At 40.8% G+C, this 21,106-nt stretch overlaps 1 protein-coding gene across 1 annotated transcript; it reads right to left on the bottom strand.

Annotated features, from left to right (window-relative positions):
* Positions 1 to 261: 261 nt before the first annotated feature.
* LOC147317718 (A disintegrin and metalloproteinase with thrombospondin motifs 12-like) lies at positions 262 to 20,433 on the bottom strand. Its single transcript, XM_086314991.1, has 24 exons — positions 19,764 to 20,433; positions 19,263 to 19,621; positions 14,524 to 14,701; positions 14,161 to 14,369; positions 13,996 to 14,079; positions 13,086 to 13,210; positions 12,834 to 12,983; positions 11,904 to 12,047; positions 10,144 to 10,288; positions 9,964 to 10,056; positions 9,666 to 9,811; positions 9,321 to 9,490; positions 8,608 to 8,741; positions 8,320 to 8,440; positions 7,134 to 7,378; positions 6,791 to 6,932; positions 6,546 to 6,672; positions 5,688 to 5,898; positions 4,402 to 5,556; positions 4,154 to 4,306; positions 3,781 to 3,957; positions 3,172 to 3,318; positions 2,890 to 3,043; positions 262 to 2,699 (listed from the first exon to the last, which is right to left on the bottom strand). The coding sequence occupies exons 1-24, from the start codon at positions 19,879 to 19,881 to the stop codon at positions 2,581 to 2,583; spliced, it is 4,806 nt and encodes a 1,601-aa protein (XP_086171117.1). The 5' UTR covers positions 19,882 to 20,433; the 3' UTR covers positions 262 to 2,580.
* Positions 20,434 to 21,106: the final 673 nt, after the last annotated feature.

The following is a 21,106-nucleotide window of genomic DNA, read 5'->3' as shown; positions in this document are numbered from 1 at the left end:
TGAACAGGACTTACATCATCCTCCTGTGCTGAGTGTCAGTTTCAGCAGGGCAGAGGAATTTATTTACAGGTCAGTCACTGGATCAACTGATCCACACAGAGATGTCTTGTGACTTTTGCAGGGTAATATGGGGTGACAGTGCATTTTATTAACTATACTTTTCACCACACCGAGGAATATAATGGCAAACAATATTACCATACTGTTATATAAATATATAACCTTATATATAACCTGTAAACCTTAGAAGCTCTTCTTTTAGAGTGACGATTCTGTGCGCACAATTCCAAGTCAGCTTTATGAATAATAATAAATTATACTGTATATTAATTGTGGATTTTAAATGTTTAGATAAGTTGTATTGTTATGCATTTGCAGGATTAGGAAAAAAAAGACATTCCTGATAGGATAAGGATTGCACCTCTGGTTTTTCAAAAAACATCATCGTGATTTATTCAGTATTTTGACAAGAAAATTGTAACCATATCGCCCACCCCAGTAATAGCGCAATACAATGATGCATATGACTCTGAAAAAGAGAACAATATGCTACAGCAATGATTGCAAATCTATCTAAATGTGTCATAGATAAACTCAGCGGCTAAAAAAAAAAAAAAAAAAAAAATGAAGCCGAAATGCAGTTCCTGGAGTGACCACTTGAGGCTTTAGCCAAAAATACGAAAATCGAATTTACTTCCATGTTAAAACGCCCAACTTAACAGCACTAAAAACACTATATTGTTGGATGAAAAATCCAAGATGACATTGATTAAAACTACGTATGACATCAGAAAACCAGTGTCATTAATCACAATCATTGTTTATAGAATCTCATACTAAGGAAGTTACAATCACCACGAAACTGAAATCAAACCAGATATTTTTAGTTATTCCCCAACTTTGAGGTCAACTGCTTATTAAGCAACACGTGTGGTTGGGTAATACGACTGATGGGTGTTTGCTTTGTAATGAAAACACGCAGAGAAATCGCACACACACTCACTGGTGGGTTTTAGGACACAAGGCTCCACACTGACCCTGTATTGTGTTACTCCTTCCATTACTGCTGACTAACTTTTGGTCTCTGGCTTGAATGACAGCCGCAGGGTGCGTGTAGCAGGGCAAAGTCCATTCGTGTCAAGTTATCCGGCACAGAGGAGCCTGATAAATCTGGGCCAGCTGAACCCAATCCCTGAAACAGAGCTTGGTGCTGCTGATTCAGGTGTTACACATTCATAAGCATGCGGCACTTTCAGGTGAGAATGACCTTGTCGACGCAAAAGGTCCCAAAGTAGAAGTCACTTATGGAAAGAAGGTTATTGAAGGCTGGATTGTTATTTATACTTGTGGTATTCAAGCAACAGTGTAGGTGTAAATTTACAAATGGATGTTCAGCACAATTGTCTTTTATCGTCACATTTATTGATGGAGCCATGAGAAGGACAAATCAGTCAGGGTGACATACCCAGGGCGTGACAATGATAATGCCTGTACAACATCACATTAAACACAGTGGCCAACTTTAGAGTGACCTGAGAGGGATGACCTGCAACACCTCTTTCTCATTGGTAAATCTCACACCAGAGGAGAAGCACCACAGGTTTAACTGCAGGATTGTGCAGATTCTGCAGCTGATTTAATTATCCTTTAAAATTGTAACAACAATGACTAAAAGCAGGAACATATACCAATGATAATGTAAACATCCAGTGCCAGCTCAGAACATAAACACATGTTCAAGCATTTTTTTTAAAGAAAAAAAGAAATTCATTCATAAAAAGTATAAATCGACTTAAACCGTTTTCACGCATGAACTGAACTGCAGCCCTGAACTTTTCTAGGAATTACCCATGGGAGTTGTGTGACAGCAAATTCAAATTAAAAGACATTAAAGTGTCTTTGCTCCACCAGCTCCACAGCACAAAGTCCATACGATTACCAATTAAGCCCGTGTATGAGTACTGCAGGTCATTGTCTCGGATAACTTCAGACAATGACTGCACCCGAGTTCATGTGTGAAAATGGCCTGAGATTATCAGTATTAGAACATCTTTATTTACATTCTGTATTTACCATTTATCTCAGAAAGACATAAAAGAATAGTAACATGTGCTGTTAATCATCAGCACATCGCCTATAAAAGCACCTTTAGTACAAAAAGATATTTTCCGAAGGACTAAGAAAGAAGAAATGTCCATAGTTTGTCTTAATTTATAACCTAATTTATGACACTACGTGGTGAGATTTTATAACTCTTGAATTGTGCTTCTCAAATATCATTTAAATTTACCAAGAAAATATTTCAAATTGTATAGCTCAAGCATTTCTTCTAACACTGAACATCTCCAACAGTCCAAATGTGTACCATCAGTGCTTTGGTTTGTTTCCTTTCTGATATTTCAAGAAAAAATAAAATAAAATAAAATACAAAACCCCAAATTGGTGGGAAAAAAGAAATCCTTGTTTGTTTGTGTTGATTAAGAGGAGCTTGTTGATGTGGTCATTAATACTTTGGTCTCCTAGATTGTGGATGACATGGCTTTATACCAGTATTTCAGAAGGATACAGTAAGTGTTGTAGTTAGCCAGAACCACAGGTGATACAACACTGTTTCTGGACCGACCTGAGAGAGCAGCGACCCAATCGCTTCAGCTTGTCACAGAAGCGAGAGGACATGGTGTCTTTCTTGCAAAGTGGACCTGCATAACAAGGAACACAACCTTAGAGCAAACACTTTAAAGCCATATAGATATCAAATTTAAGTGATTTTGACCAAAACACCTCCCTCACTCACTCAAGAAACAAAACGTAATGGAAACTGCATTCATGTTTTAACAGGTAATCTGCTTTGCTAATCTTCATCCAAATAATTTATTTTGGCATACAAACCTTTGTTTGTCTTGCATTCCTGCATATTGCACTTCCTGAGTGTTTCTGGTTTGGAAATCTTCTCACAGAGGCTGTTTGGCATTACAGCCAAATCCTTTTTGCTTACACAGTTGACAGCACGCTGTTGCTGGCCTCCACCACAACTCACAGAGCACTGCAAATTCACACCAAAAAATATATAAAATTATAGTTTAGTTTACTTCTGTTTTAAACCTAATTAATATAAATTTATATTGCACAGAAACATTTAAAGATTCATTAAATGTGTAAAGTATAGCTGACCTTTTCCCAGTCCCCAGTCTTCCACCAAGTACACTGTTTTAAACTGCACGGCTCAGTACTGTTTGGCCTGAGTGTGTTGCTACAGCGATGAGGCTCAGGGCAATACACCAGGCGCTCTCTGACACCTTCATCACAGCTGGCAGAACACTGAGAAAGACAAAAGCATTCAAAAGGGTGAATTTTCTTTTTCTAAGATTGTAATAAAGTCTCTTCTAACTGTATCTGTAACGGTAACACAAGAGACACCATGTGGCAAAAAAAATCCGCAGTGTCAAACAGTTCAGGCCACATCTTCCAGTAGAACAGAAATAACTGTGGCTTGTGATGAAAATAGTAGAAATGGTACCAAAATCTGAAAATACATAATTAAATAAATAAAAATGGGCAGCTTTAGAAACAGTGATGATAATTTTCAAGATTAAAGAATCACGCTCACAAGGCTCCAAAACATTGTTGAATTTAAGGGGGAAAAAATCTAAAAAGCCAAGGCAGGTAAAGTCCAAACTATAGTCACAACTGGAGATGAAAAGACAAAAAAAATATTATTTTTTTAATAAACATGATTACAAATGTCTCATATATAGAGATGTGAGTGGATGCTTTTCCTACCGGTCCCCATGGTGATGCACTCCAGCTCATACAGGGCTTGTGGGGGCAAATCAAGGTGCTAAGGGGTCTGCTGGACACTGCTTGACAGTGGAAGGGTCTGAGAGGACGTTTAGTCTGGGAATCAACACATTGGACATCACGGTACCTCCTTCCCACCACCGCGCAATCATCCGGACACTTTGGAGAAAATTATAAACAATAACCGACTCATAAACAAATGGCAAGAAAAAAAAAAGTCGGGTCTGAATGAACCAACTTCATTTGGAAAAGTAATAGACAATGAGTGTAAGTACAATTAAGTATTAAGCATATTTAATAAGTAAGAAGCGCAATTATCAGATTCAGTGACTGGAGGAAATCTAACGTTACTCACCTTGCTCCAGCTGCTACTTTGCCAGGTGGCGCAGGGCTGCAGGTGACAGGTACGAGCAGGCTCAGGTCTCTTCACGTTGGCACAGTCCTCGTCGTTCTGGGAGCTGCACTTGACTGTCCTCCACACTGCTCCGATCCCGCATGTTGTTGAACACTGAGGAGGAGAAATTTCTGATTAAAAACATTTCAGACGTTACCATTAATGTCAAGCCTGTAGTTAGAGAGTAGGATAGCATCCTGATAAAGTACCTCACTCCAGTTTCCTACAACCCAGAATACATCCACATCGACAGGCTCTATGGCCATCAAGTTGCTTTGGTCACTTCCTGAGCTGCTCTTATGATGTCCGGATCGCTGCTTTTGGCTCTTAGACCGACTACCTTTGTCCCTGGATGTAGGCTTTTTAGCACGAGTGGCAGTGGTGGTTTTTTTGGGTGTCACAGCAAGCTTCTTCATTTTATTCGTCTTTAATGTGGGCTGTGGTAATGCTGTCATAGTGGATTGTTTGCTTGCTGTTGTAGAAGGCGCTTTCCTTGCGTGATAACCAGTTTTTGATGTGACTGAGTGATACTTGTACATGGGAGTGGTCAGCGCAACCCGGTGTGTCCAGGGGGGATTAACATGTGAGGTGGTGTGGGGGTCAGATAAAAAGTGAGTGGTTTTTGCCCACGTTTCAGTACTGGTGTGTGGGGTGGAGTATGCAGATGTGGTCGGCGCCCTGGTTATGTGCACAGTGAGTGGACTCAATTGGAGAGTGGGTGTGATGAGTGAGTGTGATACTGTTGTGGTTGATTTAACAGGATTTTTCAGTGGTGAAGCTGTGGTAAAAACATCTAGATCAATAATCCTGTCCTCCTCGGTCATCGGATCAACAACATAATCATATCCTGGGGTGAAGAGCAGCACATTTGGAGTGCTACCCTCCTCTTCTTCCTCTACCTCGTCTACCTTTTTTTCATCTGCTTTCCCATCCTTTTCAGCAGATTTGGATTTAACTGGGAAAACTTTCCTTCTCTCACCCTCATTTTTCCTCATCATGCTGTTAAAGTCATGATCATCTGGATTTATTATTTCAGGAGTTGAAAGGGAGATGGTGGTAGAAATGGTAGTTGTAATTTGCTTGTTGGTTCTAGTGATAGCAGTTGTAGGTGCAGCAGTGGCCGGGGTGGTCATGGGATTCCATGAAGGAGAACCAGGATGCTTAGTGGAGTGAGGTTTAGTGATGTTTATGCGGCGGTATTTAGATGCAGGCCCAAATCGTCTACGAAGACTTGAGTTTGGGCAGTTTTGCAAGCCACACAGTGATCTGGCCCTAGGTTTAGTCGAGGGGTCACAGGTCTTTGTGGGTGCCAGTGCACAGGTGACTAGGCGGGAGCGAACACCTCCTCCACATGTGACAGGGCACTGCAAAGAAGAAACGAACACAAAGAAGACATTACCTTACAAATAAAGAAAGGTTTTACCTTATGCTATGAAAGTCTGTGATCTTTAAGATTCAAGTCAAAAGCAAATAAAATTCATAGAAAAAGGCTTACTTCTTCCCAGTTGCCAACTAGCCACTCCTGTCCACAGGGTACGTCTCTGTTGCACGGCACCACAGGCTTTGGTTTTAGGAGATGCTTGCATTCCACAGGGTGGAGCACTCTTTCTTCTCCCAACACTGTGCGGACACAGAGAACCGTTCGTTTCCTCAGTCCATCTGAGCCACAGGTGGCTGTACACTGCTGCCAACCCCCAACCCACCACCTGAGGGCAAGGAGTTAGACAGGAAAAGAAGGTGAATAAAGAGACCACTGGCAACAAATAAATAAATGGGGAATGCAAGGCAAGCGACAATGTTGTTATCTTTCTCACACAGCGAACAGAGCTGTAGCTTACAAAATGCTTTATAGTATTCTCAATACCTGCATTTCAGTGCCAAAACCAAAGAAGTGCATTTTTTGATTTTAGTTCTTTGTTATTTAACCAAATAAGCTAAACTTTTAAAATAGCAAACTTGGCTAAATAAAATGTTGTCCACAACTGGTGATTTATAGGAACTTGTTGTTCTTTTTTTTGATGAACTCTTTGATGCGATTAAAGCAAACAAAACTATAAATTTGAACTTCTTTTGATGCAAACACATTTTAGCCATTAAAACAAATTATTGAGATTTCAAACCGACAAAGAGAATTTTTATCTGTGATAAAAATCCTTTATTTTCACTGTTTTTAATTAGTATAATCAAGCACAGTGCAACAGGGCAGGTTAATTGCAAACCAAAGCTGTAAGGATAAGGTTTTAAATGAAAGTTAATAAAAATAAATGGAAATATTTAAGTTTCAAGCAATTCTTTTGGACATAATAGTACAGACCGCGACAAAAAAAGGCTAAAAAATATAAAATATTAAGACCTTGCAGGACAATCCATATTCTTGCACTTCCTGTGTCTATCTTCTGGACGGCTGTCTGGGTCACACAGAGACTCATCCACTACGCCCACATCCACTTCAAAACAGCGCACAGGCTGGTGTTGCTCACCTAAGAAAGGACAAAAATCCAGAAAGAATATCATGATCCTATCAAAAATCCTTAAATTATCCTACTAGGTATGAGAGAATAAAGAAAGAAAATTGTTTTACTGAAATGTGACTCAGACCTAAGCCGCAGGTGGTGCTGCAGTCTGTCCACGCTCCGTGTCTCCATCTGTAAATAGGCTCATGGATCTCATTTTCTGTCTCTTTGGTCTTCTTAATGGTGTACTCGTACTTTATACCTGGATTCTTCTCCTGAAACAGCAACTGAACAACCACATGAACTATGAGTACCTTTCCAAGGAGACCATCTCATCAATATTATATTGTACTCCTTGTCTTATGCTTTTAAGTGCCCAGAGATATTTAATTGTATGGGGTACAATAAAGTGCAGGGAACTTTATTTACTTCTCTAATAGCTTCTACACATATCAAAAATGTTTCACCTCTGTAATATGACGACCTACCTGAAGCATGACTAGCTGCTTGGTGGGTCCAGGAGCGGTGAGATTCTCCATGTTCCCACTGCGCTCGTAGAAGAACGTCGTCCCGCCGGCCTCATACTCCCCATTCCACTGGATGATATAGTTGCCGTTGAGAAAGTACTCGTCTGACCCCACGCTTCTCAGAGCCAGGAAGTTTCCTGCCTCCACCACTTCCTTTATCAGGATGTCCCGTGCCCCCTCAGGTATTACACCCACATCCACGTACCCTGGGAGATTCAGGAGGGAAGTCAGAGTCACAGCAGAGTAATGGATGGCCCACCATGGCTGCTGCCACACTCACATCCAGACTACCAGACAGTTTCTCTCTGATCTTTAATAGAGGGTGGGATACGTCTGTGGGGGTGGTTGGCATGTGTGTGTGTGTGTGTGTGTGTGTGTGTGTGCATATGTCTGTGACTGTACGTGTGTGCATTCAGCGTGGGGGGCACTGCCCTGTCTCTGTTTTTTATTGTGTAGATGGGGGGGCGGGATGGGGGAGGACGAAAACAGCAGTGAGTGGGTCTCTGGAGTTTAATGATGTTTGTGGGAAGGTGTGTGTTTGTGAAAGGAGGGGGAGGTTTGGCCTTGGTCTAAGTCTTTTGAAGTCTCACACATCTGGGCTGGTTATCTGGAAAGGATGCATTGCAGGGCAAACACATACAGAAAGAGAGCGAGAGGAGAGAAAGGAGAGAATTCTTATTGTTTTAAAGCCTCTTTTCTATGAATCTGTCTTGGCGGCATGTTGATTTGGCAGGTGAGTTATACTTTTCCGAGGGCAGTAAAAGCAGCACAAGATGCGAATCTTTAGGCAAATGCAAACACGGGCCTGTAGCTACACATGCATGCACGCACGCACACACCATAACATAACAGCAGCCAAGTACAGCAGGACAAACAGCTGCACCATGTGGACAAGATGGCTGCCATGACAACAAAGAAACAACACAATGGTGTAATGGGAATGAACTGTCCTCGAATGACTTTGTGCCTGTAGACATGTTTGAATTCTCTGTGTTTTCACACTCTTCTAGTTGGTACATCAAAGCTTTCCTCATTAATAGGTTGTCTGTTTTGCGTTACAACACAATTTTGTAATGGCATGATGTCTTATGTTGAGATAATTTAATTTGTTTCCAGCTGTTGAAAATACTCCTTGTGTTGCACTCACCAAAGCCTCCTTCTTCATCAAATGACTTATAAACTGTCTCACAGCTTGTGCCGTCGCCCAAACAGACTCCACAACGATCCTCCACTGCGTTTGAGTCGATGCCATAGTCGCAGCCGACCTCCTAGAAACCAAAGACACACAACACATTAAAATAAAACAAAAACATAACAATTCAAGTTTTTTTCCATAAAGTATCCCTTTTTAACATTTTAGTAACTCTGCAGTGTATCAGCCTGCTTCACTACAGCCCTCCCCAGTCTCTATTTGTCTCTTACCCAGCCACACTACCTTGCACACGCCGTTTATGCAGATGTTTCTGGACTTGTTGTTCATGAAGCACGGTGTTCCGTCTGTCACGGTGTCAAACATCCTCTCAGAAAAGTACTGGCTGACTGGTCGACAGTGAAGCTCGCAGGGATTTACTGAGAATAACGGTGAGATGAAACAAATTGATAATGTTGTCAAATTGCTAAAATGTCTATTTGAGCCAGTTATGAGTCATGCTTCTCACTTAAGACGTGAGCGTATTTTGTTATATATTTTTAAAGAGCTAAAAAGGGAAAATAATTCTGTTCTGTTATTTTCAAGATATAGTGATTGACAATAATAAAAGCGATATGAACGCAAAAGAAGAAAAGAAAAACAAAAATACATCAGACAGGAAGTGAGTTACAGTTTTGTGCCCCTGCTGAGCTGTAATGTAGTCGGCAGCTGCATCAGTGTGGACTTTTAAATACAAATGCTGCCCCCTTTTGTTTGACACATACAATTACATCTACTAATCTTCCACTTTATATCCGTGGGTCTCAATTTTGTTGTGTGGTCCCACAAAAAAAGAAGTTTAATTTTAGTAAAAATATACAGTACTGTACTGTGAGACTGACAGTGTTCTATTGTGTGATCTGCTATTCAGGTTTGCTTTTAATGCACTGACAGTGTTTGTGATCACTGGCATGTTGAAAAATAAAGCTTCTTGCATATTTAAGGCTGTGAGTACTTACATGGGTTTGCCACAGGGATCCACTGGTAGAGCTCATTGTGGTAAGGCACAGTGTCAAACTCACTGCACAGCATCTCTCGAAAAGTTGGTATATTATTTGTACAGGGCTTTGTGTTACAGGTCCGGTAACGCTTTCTTTCACCGGTACAGTACTTGCCCCCAAATTCTGGCCTGTGGAAAAGAGCACCACACTTGAACGAACCAGTTAAAAAAAATCAACATGATGTCAGTATTTTGGGGGCAGATGACATTAAACCTGTGAACTGCAAAACAAAAAACAAAAAAACAATTCTATAGCCATACAGTGTAAAAACTATTTCAAATGGGTGTTAGACTCATTTCTTACTTGGGGTTGTTACATTCCCTCTCTGATGACTGAACTCCAATACCACAGGTCCTGGAGCAGTAAGACCAGGTACTCCACTGTCCCCAGCCTCCATTCACTGTCTCTGGGAGTTTACCCACAATCACACACTCTCCGGAGATACACCACTGGATTAGAATACAGAATAGTGATATAAGTTAAATACCACTTCAGCTGGAATAAGACAATGCTGATGTCTCTGTGACAGTACCACCTTCTTGATGCTGCTGGTACCCGTCTGTTTACACAAGGAAACAAAACCTAGACTATCACAATTCACCTTTTCTGGTCCACAGCGAGTACCATCTATAGGTGAGTCCAGTTTAGAGCGGCAGGAACCATTTACTGAACACCAAAGAATCTGGCAAACATTCTGAAAGAAACATAACCCCAAAACAATAAGAAAGCGAAGAAAGTGTTTTCTACAAGATTTACTTTTCTGTGCTTGTGCAATACTCACATCAACCTCAGTGCAGAAGGTAGCATTTGGTCCATACTGGAGCTGGCACTGGTGATGTGTGGTGTAGCGTACACCGAGGCGTGCCAGGGGCGTGGTTAAGTCCCTCTTTGAAGGACGGTCATCCAGACAGAAACCCCAACCACGACTAAGGCAGATAAACAAAGATATGATATTTGTTTATCACAGGGTATGGTGGTTGGGAGTCAAAGGAGAAAATCTGAATGCTCAAACTCAAGCAAAGAGACCTAGACATTAACACTTAAATAGACTAGAACCTGGGAAAACTACTTAAAAAGGCAAAAATTATAACAGCAAAAATAATCCAGTTCACATATATGAGCTCTGACCTCGACTTTGTGGTAACTGGCTAAATCACAAGAACAGTTGCTCTAAGGCGCTTTATATTGTAAAGTAAAGACCCCACAATAATACAAAGAAAACCTAAAAAATTAGACGAACCCCCATGAGCAAATACTTGGGAATTGTGGGAAGGAAAAATTCCATTTTAACAGAAAGAAACTTCTGTCAGACCCTGGCTTGGGGAGGAGCAGCCATTTGGCATGACTGGCTTGGGGTGAGGGGGTGAGATTGGACACAAGAAGCATTGTGCAAGAGAGGCAGAGATTAATAACTAATAATAACTAATGATTAAGGGAGTGAATGAGGGAGGCCTAGGCCTAGCAGCCTAGGCCTGTTGCAGTACACCTAAGAGAGGGTTCAGGGACAAAAAACAATATTTTAAGCTTAATTTTAAAAGAAAGAAGGGAATCTATCTCCTGAATCCAAATTGGGAGCTGGTTCGATGGAAAGGGGGCCTGAAAGCTAAAGGCTCTGCCTCCTACATCACTCTTAAATATCCTAGGAACCAAAAGTAAGCCAGCAGTCTCGGTGCCAATTTCTCTATTAGGGTGATATCATACTATGAGGTCTTTAAGATAAGATGGGACTTGATTATTCAGGACCTTGTTTATGAGAAGAAGGATTTTAGATTTAAAAAAGGACTTTTAAAGTGTTGTGAACAAATATATTTTTAATCGATTGATCATATATGTTTGCACTTCTGTAGATGTGAAATTTCTTACCAGTTTATCTTCATGTAAGGATGTAGATGTCTGGCCCAGATAAACTGGAAATTTAATGATTTTTACTGCGCTTACTCCCTAACACTAAGTCCCTGTAGTGACTGATCGCACTGATCTCGTGTAGACTATATTGAAGCAGCACCATCATCTAAGTTTTTCCAGGATTACATATGTGTTTAAGTCGTGTTGTATAAATAGAACAATTCCCAACAATGCTATGTCCTGATCATCCTAAGCTGTCCAGAGTTAACGTGTGAAACCAGCTTTGCAGATACTTGTGCAGGGGTTGCCACCCTCTGAATGTTGCTTTAGGCTCTTCTTACTTTTCTGTCATTTACATAATTTCCTGCTTCAGTTCTTTGCTTCACTTTAAACTTGCCATTGCAGCCATGGTTTACTGCATGTTTGTTTTAATAGCCTGTGTTTTTTCCCCCCCAACACACACCACACCCAATGTGTGTTTTGGATCAATTTCACAACCTCAACACAAATCCGCACTAGCATATCTGCTAAATCTCCGTGCAGCTGTCAAGAAAAAAAAAAGAGAGAGAGAGAGAGAGAGAGAGAAAAAAGGTACATGGAAATTCCCATAGATTACACACATCTCATGCATTTTTAACAAAGACAAATAGATGTAAAACTAACCCACTTTAGACAAAAGTACAGATTCAGGCTTACTCAAGGAAACGTGTGATGTATTCTTTGGAGCAGGAAGACCAAGTGAGAGGCGAGCTGTCATACATCAGCTGTCTGGACATGATAAACGGATGTCTCCCCTCCAACTCGCAGTCGTTCCCTTGGCCATCATGATGAATTCCAAAGCTGTGTTCAGACACAAGCCGCATTAATATTCATGATAACGTGATTACACAGAAGTATTTTACAAGGATAGTGGTCTGTATGGCTCACACTGCCATAATGGAGCAATCACAATGAGTGAATGTGCTGAGTCCTGTAACACATTTGTTTCCACATTTGAAATAGGTCAACAGATATTTGACTTACTTTTGTTTGTGTACATATAACTCTTACTCTAGAGTTTCATGACAGTACAAAGTGGAAAAGCACTTTAAATTACTGCACAAACAAGATAACGAGAAGACAAATACACATAACTTCTACATTATATGGTGTGGTTTGACATCAGTCGAGCTGTTGACATTAACGGTGCTTAACCAAAGTTGAACATGACAAAAGACCAGAAATTAACCACAAATGGAACGTGGAACAGCTCTCATTTTATAGTTAAAGCCTCCTCTGATGGAACAAATGATTCTTTGGACTCAACTAAACTTGAGTTAAACTTTAAAGCTAAAAAGAAACCCAACACCTCTGTCCTTTCACTTTTAGTGCTATTACATGATCTACACCCACAATACAACAGGACTCTCAGGTATCCTTTCCTTTTCTTTCAGGTTATTAGAAACTTAGTCATTATTTGCACACCAGCAGTCCACTAATAGGCTGGTGAGCTAATGGTAGGGGATTTTATGACACTACATTGAAGACAGTAACCGAACACAGGAACTACAGACTCTTTCTTTGTTACAATATTCTAGTATTTCACAGTCATTACAAATCCAGACTCTCTCACACACACATATTGACCTGTGTCCCATTTCATGAGCTACTGTAAAGGCAACAGGTAGACCCGAATCCTCATTGATGTTGCAGCTGCGGTGGGGTTGACACATCCCAGACAGATGAGACAGACCCAGAGTCTCGCACGGCTGGTTCATTCCAGCACAGATGTCTTTCCTATAGGGGGAGACGCATACAAGTCATCTGTATGTCATCTGTATAAACATTTCATTTAAGCTTTTGAGGTTGCCGATGTATGCTGGGTTATCTGCCACCTGCCTGGTAATCAGCACAGCCACATCATGATGAGCCGGGTGTGTGTCACTCTGGGGGTTTAGGTTTTTCTGCCAAGCACAGAAACTAGCCAAGGTGGTGTCTGCATGGTGAACAATTTTCAACCCTTTCTGCAACAAGCACAAACAAATAATTTCACATACTTGTTGTTCTTTTTTTTTTTTAAACTGTAGCTACAGAACAGTTAGCAAATAACTTGATAACATTTTTCTTCAATACTTGCAGATCCCAGTGTGTACTATATAAGGTAACCTAGAGCTTCAGATGTTGTCAGGAGGAGGGGCGAGACATCAGAACTGATTAATTTTCAATCACATTTTCCAAATAATGTGGTTATTAAATGGACTTGTTCTTATACTGCACTCTTCTTCACAAACAGTTAAATTGCTTTATACAACATTCCTTCGACCTAAGTGCTTTCTGTTTAACAGTCACACGATGATGCGCACATCAGAGATCAACTGGGGTTCAGTATCTTTCCCAAAGACCTTTTGGTGTGCAGACTCAAGCAGCCTGGGATCAAACCACCAACCTTTCGATTAGTAGATGACCTGCTCTAACATCTAAGCTTCATCCACTCTAAACTTACAGCACCTAGTATTCCACTCAAGTACTAGGAAGGCATGGTCCTGCTGGTGTGTTGGGGTGTGGTAAGGCCGTAAGCCAAGGCATACACATTATATACAAGACATCAGAGCTCGTTATTACACATTAGAAAACTATGCAAATTTGTAGAAGTTTGTCCACCTTATCTCAGACTAACCTGGAAAGTGAGCTCAGTTTTCACAAATCCATTTCTGCTTTTCTTGTTCCACATTTAGTGTAAGAATTGCCAAAGCAAATGTTATAAAAGCACATTGAGGTTTCTTAAAGACTTCATTCAGATGAAGAGTACCTCCTCTCCATGTAGCAAAATGAGGCGCACCAAGATGATGTGGATGGCATTCCCAATACTAGCATCATGAAAGATTCCGGCCACCTGTCAACAGCGAGAGAATTCATTGTAAAAGGCTTTAAAAGACCTTTACATCAACTAAAAAAGTTCATTCAAACCCTTCACCATATTCATGATAGTGAAGATGTAGGACTCCACATTATCACTGCCATGGTATTGGATAAGTTTGGAGTCAGCCACCACCATGGTCTCCACCCAACGCTCTCTACTGACTGAGCGCTGTGAACGCGATTGACCCTGGTCCTCCCCTCTCCGATGCTCCCTCTCCCATTCCTCCCTCTCCATCTCCACCTGGATGGAGTCAGTTGGAGCATCTAAAGCGTGAATAATTGAAGACATTATTTGCAGTACACTTGTGGCTTATCTTTCTTGACACAAGCACAGCCAGAGGAAAAAAAAAATCCTTGAACACCAGCAGAAGAGTACTCACAAACACGCCATACACTAATTCAGGACTCACATACACACCTCGAACTCCACAGGGATTGGGCGTCTTTTTGGACTCAAGACTTCGTTTTTTTCTTTGACTTTGTGTAGAAACTCTTGGATAGATAATGTGGGGCTCTCGACTCCCAGCAGGATCATCAGAAGATTTCTGGACAGGCTCTATAAAATAGTGTCCCTCTGCCAAGGCGAAGAAGCCTCTCTGTGGAAAATAATACATTGATGGAATAAATGTGTACAGTAAAAACACACAACAAGTGTGGGTATAGCAAGCTTAGGTTTTAGGGCAAATCTACACTCTCAATCATCATCATTGTATTGTACTCAGTCACAGATTTTATCCCCAAATCATGCCAAAGACTTAATGTGGATTAAAGTCTAACGTCAGGCATTCTCAGACTGTGAGTGAAACAAAAAGCCTATCAAGCATACTATTGTGTTGAACCACTTAAAAGCCTGACAACAAATCACCAAAAAGTATAGTGCTTCTACAATTTCCACACCACAAAGCTGAGGCATAGGCGTCCCCTTAAACCTGCTAAAAAACGTCGCTCCAGAGTAATTTCCATCTGAGTGGAAGCTATCATTAGTGAACAGATCTGAATATCAGCCTTTCCCTCAGGCACATTCTCTATGCTGCTGCAGTAATACAACAACTTCTTGCTAAGTATGCCAATACGTGTTCTTACTGGTGCGGCTTCTTCACTTGCCGCTCAGTGAGGTCTACTGGTGAACACACACATAAATGCAAATGAAAAAATACAGGACATGCATGCAATCAGGCATAAAATGCAATTCTGTTCATTTTTCTGCTTATAAACATATTCATGAGGAATGTTGTTTAAGTTAAAGTGACTCTGTGAGTGTTTGTATGGGCTTTTATTTTTTTAATCAAGATAAGTCCAAACATGCCCAGACTGATCCAGGATGAACCTGTCCCTCCTTCATTAAACCAACCGGCAAAACACAGACTGACAGACATACGACCAACAGTCTTTCAACAGTCGAATGGAAAGAAGAGAGTCTGCGTCAGTGCAGCTGAGCAAAGAGAGAGGCTCTCTGAACAAAAAAATAAATAAAGTTTTAAAAACATGAACATGATTCTTGGATTTTTTCAGATAGTTTCAGCAGCCAAGGGCAGATGTGAAAAATTAGGCCATGCAGTATTTATGGTTTGGCTGATTGTGGTTCTGGGGATCTACCCCACTGTTTACTGTAGTAGTAGTTTCAGCTTTCTGGGTCATCCTGACAAGTTTCACATCTGTTTCTTAGAAAAAGAAAAAAGTCACTGACTGAATATCTCATTGCTTGATTCAGGGAGTTCAGTCTTTGAAAAGATTACTTTACCCTATATGCTGTAATGAATTTATGAAACAAGCTGCTCGGGACTGTTTTTTTCAGTCATTCCAAAAGCTACAGTCTTGCAAGTACTAAACAAACTTTACCTATATATATATCAAATTAAAAACAATTTTGATAAAGGTCAAAGAGGACTTATTCAGAGCTGCAGTGGCCTCATCTGCAAGGCATGCACGATGATATCTACAGTCAGCTGGGAAGACTTCCCGAAGGCCCTGTGCAGAGAACACTCAGCTGATTTCACTGTTTCTCTGTATCTCATGCAAACACTATGTGAGTGGAATAATATATCATCACATCTTTGCTTTTGGAGTTGTATCGTGTTCCTGCAAGAAAAACATAGACTGTATGAAAATAAATCAAGCATGTGATGGGCAGTTCTGTTAGTAATGTTTTCTATCATAGTCTCCTGTACGTATTCCTGTGGGAAAACACAAGTCAGTCCCAGCAGAAACAGACAGGTGGTGGAGTACAGATCAGCCAAGCAGGAATGCTACAGGGAGGCCCTTCCAAACACTGAGACCATTTCTCTGCCTGATGTGCATACCAAATGCTGTTCTACTGTGGAACACAGTCTGCAGTTGCTTATACATATACATATGGTTATGATGTTACTTGTGACCAGGTACAGATCTTCTGTGATGCCTCTGCTAAACAAACAAAGGAAACTTGCAAGGATACTAACAAGGACTTTGCTTCCCATTTTAACAAAGTGAAGAATGTTGAAGAATGAAATTATGAATTTCTGTGACAACAGCATTAAACTGGATATCAGTCTTCACTTTGACCAGCTCTTTCCCCTTTAGCCCCCCTTGACCAATAATCCCCTTTCTCTGAGGAAGCATGTTGTTTGGGTGTGAGGTGGCAAAGCCAGGGGAGGTTACCATAACACAGGTCTGTGCTCTAAATACATCAGCCATATGGAACTGCTTTTCTTCTGTTCCCTGCTTCTGTGGGTTTCTGAGTGCTGGCCAACTAGGTCTGAAATAAAGTCTCTGTTATATAGCCTGTTGACTCTGCAGTGATTAGAGCGACACGAGGAAAGGTGGGGTCAAACGGTGCTTGTTACTGCAATATGATTAATCACAACAATTTACTGGCAAACAAACGTGCATTTATTCTTAGCTTTTTATCAGTAGTTGCATGTTTCCCTACACTTACTTCTCTTCTCTCTTTAATTCATAAGATGATTCTATGTGCGAGCTCATTTCTTCCCGAGAGGTCAAAAAGATTATTGCCATTTTTTCATGTGCATGGTGGAACAAACATGCATTTAAGTGGGGAAAATACCAGTATAATAGGTCTGAACCTGTAAATTCTTGTTTCGCGTTGGGCCTCAGGGATTAGAAAAGTCTCCACTGAGAAAGCTTTAGGTTTACCTAAATTAATGGTTTTACCATAAAAAACATAAAAGGAACAGTGAAAGCATTTTCCACCCTTTTGCTATCCACTTCATGGTTCCATGTTTGCAGTAAATAGAAAAGGTGAAGGGTTACCTGCATGCTGTAAAGACACAGTGTAATGCAAAAGTGTATTTGTTTGAGCAACTGTACCCTTGTTTTTGCAACCAGAAGCAGGATGTTAAAATTGCAGTTGGAGGTATTAATGTAATAGCAGCTTCACTGTTGCCTTACAACAACGAAGAATCATGACACTGCTCTATTGTCTGCTGCGTAATGGGTGGAGTTTGTCACGTTTGGTCAATATTTTAATTGTAACTCATTTATTATGACTATAAAAAGTGAAAACTGCCTTTGTTTCCAACTTTTAAAATTCTGACAATATAAATAACTTAATTTTCTTTTTTTGGGGTTGTTGGCCGACCAAATGAAGATGGAAGACAGTTAAAGATTTTATATTGTTTTCTTCAGTCAGCTCTGAATTTAAAGACAACAACAATGCTAACTGTTACAGAGAAGATTTATAGAGAAATTATCTTTACTAAAACAAAACACGAAGGAGCTGAACAATTTAACTGAACCAACTCTGTGTTATTATTAATTATATAAAGCATTTTTCTCCATCCCTTTTGCTTCCTATTCATGCAACATTAACAAATAATTATTTTGAATTCCTATTTGTAAGTAGTCCATTTCAACTTGTGTCGTGAGGGTGAATAATCTCTGCAGCAGCTGGTAGGGCTTCACTCCCACATCTGTCTGGCTGAGTCTAGCTGTTTAGTGGTCTCTGTTTGGGTTTAGCAGCTATAAACCTTCTTTCACAGAACAGAAAGTCTGTGTAATAAATCAGAGCAGTTTCCCTCATAGGTTGGAGTGAAGGGACTAACTGGGGAATTCTGTGTTGCAGGAAAATCCCCAGAACGCCATTAGGCTGCAGATATGTGGATTTTTGAGTGACGCAACACATTTTTCCTTCTAGGATTATATGAGCGGCTGTGAAATGGGTCAGATATAAATTATGTTGCTAGGTTGGCTGTCATTCTGGTCTCGTCCTGAGTCACATGTTACAAATGAACTGTGTAAACATGCAGGGAAACCCACACACACATAGCACAGAGGCAGGAGGCAAGACCCTGCAGGAGTGGAATTCCTGCTGTGACACAATCAAACATGAACACTGAAACATTCTTTGTGACTAAAAGTGACACATCCTATCATTTCAAAGGCAGGAAGTTCATCCTCTTCTACATACTCGTACTTTTTAGCCTTTTCAAAATGTTGTAATATTGTGTAAACAAAAACCCCAGAGTGCATTTTGAAATAAGATTGTGTGCTGAATGGATGGATTACAACTTAAAAATTCTCGGAAATCAGTGAACCACAAATTGTTCACGTCGTATTTAAAAAAATATTTCTTCATATATTGGATCACTCTGATTTTTTTTCCAGGTGTCCTCTCTGTTTTGTAGTTAAACTGCTTATTTGAACAGAAACACTATAGCCCAAGTTAAAAAAAATCTGTCCATCTGTCAAACTTTACTGCTTCACTCACGCACAAGAATGTGCCAAGATCTATTACTGAAACTTTCTTGCATCCTGTTGCGTTTGCAAAGTGTCTCTAAAGGAACAGATAATCCATGATTGCAAATTTATGAATGAGTGAGGGTGAAAGAAGACGAAAAACATCTGAACCACAAGAAAGACGGAAAGGGTCTCATGTCAGTCTGAGAAGCAGCAGTCGTCAGAAGGTCTGCAGCACAGTCCTTCAGCAAACAGTGTCGGGAAGTCTCTGAAGAGCAAACTAACAGACGGGCACTGTCAGATGGAGGAGTTGCCTAAACCGCATACCAGTTTACCCATAGTGATAGCTGCTATCTGGTGTAATTTAAAAAAAATCATGATAAAAGCATGTTGATTTAAACACAAGCATCCACCAGCTCAATTTGATGAATGAGAGTGAGAATAAAATTACCTTTACAGCTATAAAACACTGTGACACCTTACCAGCCCACTGCAGGTGCTGATGGCAGCAGTTCCTCGCACATCAGACGCTTCCACGGTGCCAAGAAGGTGGCAAGAATTTCCATCAGAAAGACGATGCTCAGTCCTGTTGGCACTGCCATTCCTGCTCTCCAGGATGTAGTCATTTGAAACCAGGTGATTGTTTGCAGTCAAATTGAACATTAAGGTTTTTCCCTTGAAGATGACCTTGTAGTAAACCTGTTTCTCTTGAGGATGGGACTGTAAGTCTCGCCTGATTCTCCCACCATTAAAGTGGTGAGACAAAGAGTGGGAGATGAATCCTCCATCTGCGCCGGTTTTCACTGGGTGGACAATGGACAGTTCTGACTCTGACAACTGACCTACAAAACAGAGTTTAAACACAGGTAATACAGACCTTTTACCTTTAGTGCATACTGACTGTGATATGCACTTAACGATACAAATTCTTCTAGTCATGCACTTAGTCGGGCCATGCACAGAATTGCACCACAGCACACTGACCTTGTTCTGCAAAGAAGGAGAGGAGACTGCCAGAGACTGAGAGCCCTTCGTGGCCAGCTGCCAAACTCAAAACAAAGTGCAGCAGAAAAAGAACCGTGCAGTCCTGCGAACATGGCATATTTCATGTAACCAAACTCAAACCCCACGTCTTTGGGGTTCCCGTGGCGTTAGAGGGGACCACTGCGACCCTTCGCTGCACTGTGTCATGACACGAGCAAGCTCAGAGGGGAAACATGCGCCGAGGAAAGCTGGGAGCCAGATCATGGTTTAAAGAGGGAGAAAGCAATGTCTCTGTGGAGGAAGGAGGGGAGGAGTGTTCTTTGGATCAGTGTCTTTTTTCCTTGCAGGAGTGAGGGGGAGCAGAGGGAGCAGAACAAGAAGCTACCGCAGAAGAACAAGCTTCAGAGAGTAGCCCGGTTCGCCCTGTGTCGAGACTTGTCTCCTGCGCCGCAGATGGCGCATCATTAATGCGACTCGACGCGCAAATAAAATTAATGGACTGTTGCTTGCATCAGTTTAAATCCAGCAGCTCTTGCAATCAAAACTGTTGTTTGCATTTGTCTACGCTACAGTCAGCCTTTACCAGTGGCATAATCACTAGCACATGGGCGTTAAAAGTTTGCAGAGTTTTCTACAGCTTTGCAAAGATGTGCAAACGTGCACGCACGAAGTCCATCATCCCGTTTTTTGGCTCCATGATAAGACTAAATACCTGTCATTCAAAAATCAAAGCCCTGCTAACAAAGGAGGAATACTGTGCTGTGCTTTGAAGATTGTAAAAATGAATTAGCTCAGTATAGTTACGTATTAGTTTATATTTATAGGCATATGTGTTGGCCTTGACCCTATCAACCAACTGTCCACCTCACTAGGTTGAATGACGTGATAATGTTATGTGAAATGTTGGTTTCTTAATTATTAAAAATAAGTGTCCGTGAGTGGGCGTGGTGAAAGATGAACGATTAACCAATCGGCGTTATGAGCGGGATCGATCCACTGTCAAGCTGTGTGGAAAATATATTTAAATGAGCCCGCTTGTTTTACTGAACAAATGAATTCTAGATTATTTAATGCTCCGGTCTTTATTTCGCCCACTCTCAAACATCCAGAGACTAACCTATGTAAAAAAAAAAAAAAAAAAAAAAGAAGTGTGCAATCCCGGATTGTCTAAAACTTGCCCTTTTTTCTCATAGCCAGCAGGGGGCGACTCATCTCATTCACTGTTCAAAAGTTTATTATAGAAGGAAGGCACCTTCAGACGCTCTTTTAGACGTGAAATTTCTTTGCAGTGATTCATCTACACTAGCGTCTGGATGGACGGATACTTTTAACCTTCATCGTGA

This window comes from Aulonocara sp. 'chitande type north' Nkhata Bay, linkage group LG12 (assembly GCF_057382095.1).
Source record: "Aulonocara sp. 'chitande type north' Nkhata Bay isolate Kocher_YH1m ecotype deep benthic linkage group LG12, A_spYH_male_GT1.1, whole genome shotgun sequence".
Lineage (NCBI taxonomy): Eukaryota > Metazoa > Chordata > Actinopteri > Cichliformes > Cichlidae > Aulonocara > Aulonocara sp. 'chitande type north' Nkhata Bay.
Note: the sequence above shows the minus strand (reverse complement) of the source record. Positions and strands in the feature narration are given on the sequence as shown.

What these genes read in the sequence shown, in the direction of transcription:
- LOC147317718 (XM_086314991.1), bottom strand. Translation starts at nt 19,881, where the DNA reads ATGCCATGTTCGCAGGACTGCACGGTTCTTTTTCTGCTGCACTTTGTT. An exon ending in CAGCACCACCTGCGGCTTAG is followed by an intron (nt 6,673 to 6,790) that starts GTCTGAGTCACA and finishes GTCCTTTCTTAG; the next exon opens with GTGAGCAACACCAGCCTGTG. An exon ending in TTGTAGGAAACTGGAGTGAG is followed by an intron (nt 4,307 to 4,401) that starts GTACTTTATCAG and finishes TCTCCTCCTCAG; the next exon opens with TGTTCAACAACATGCGGGAT.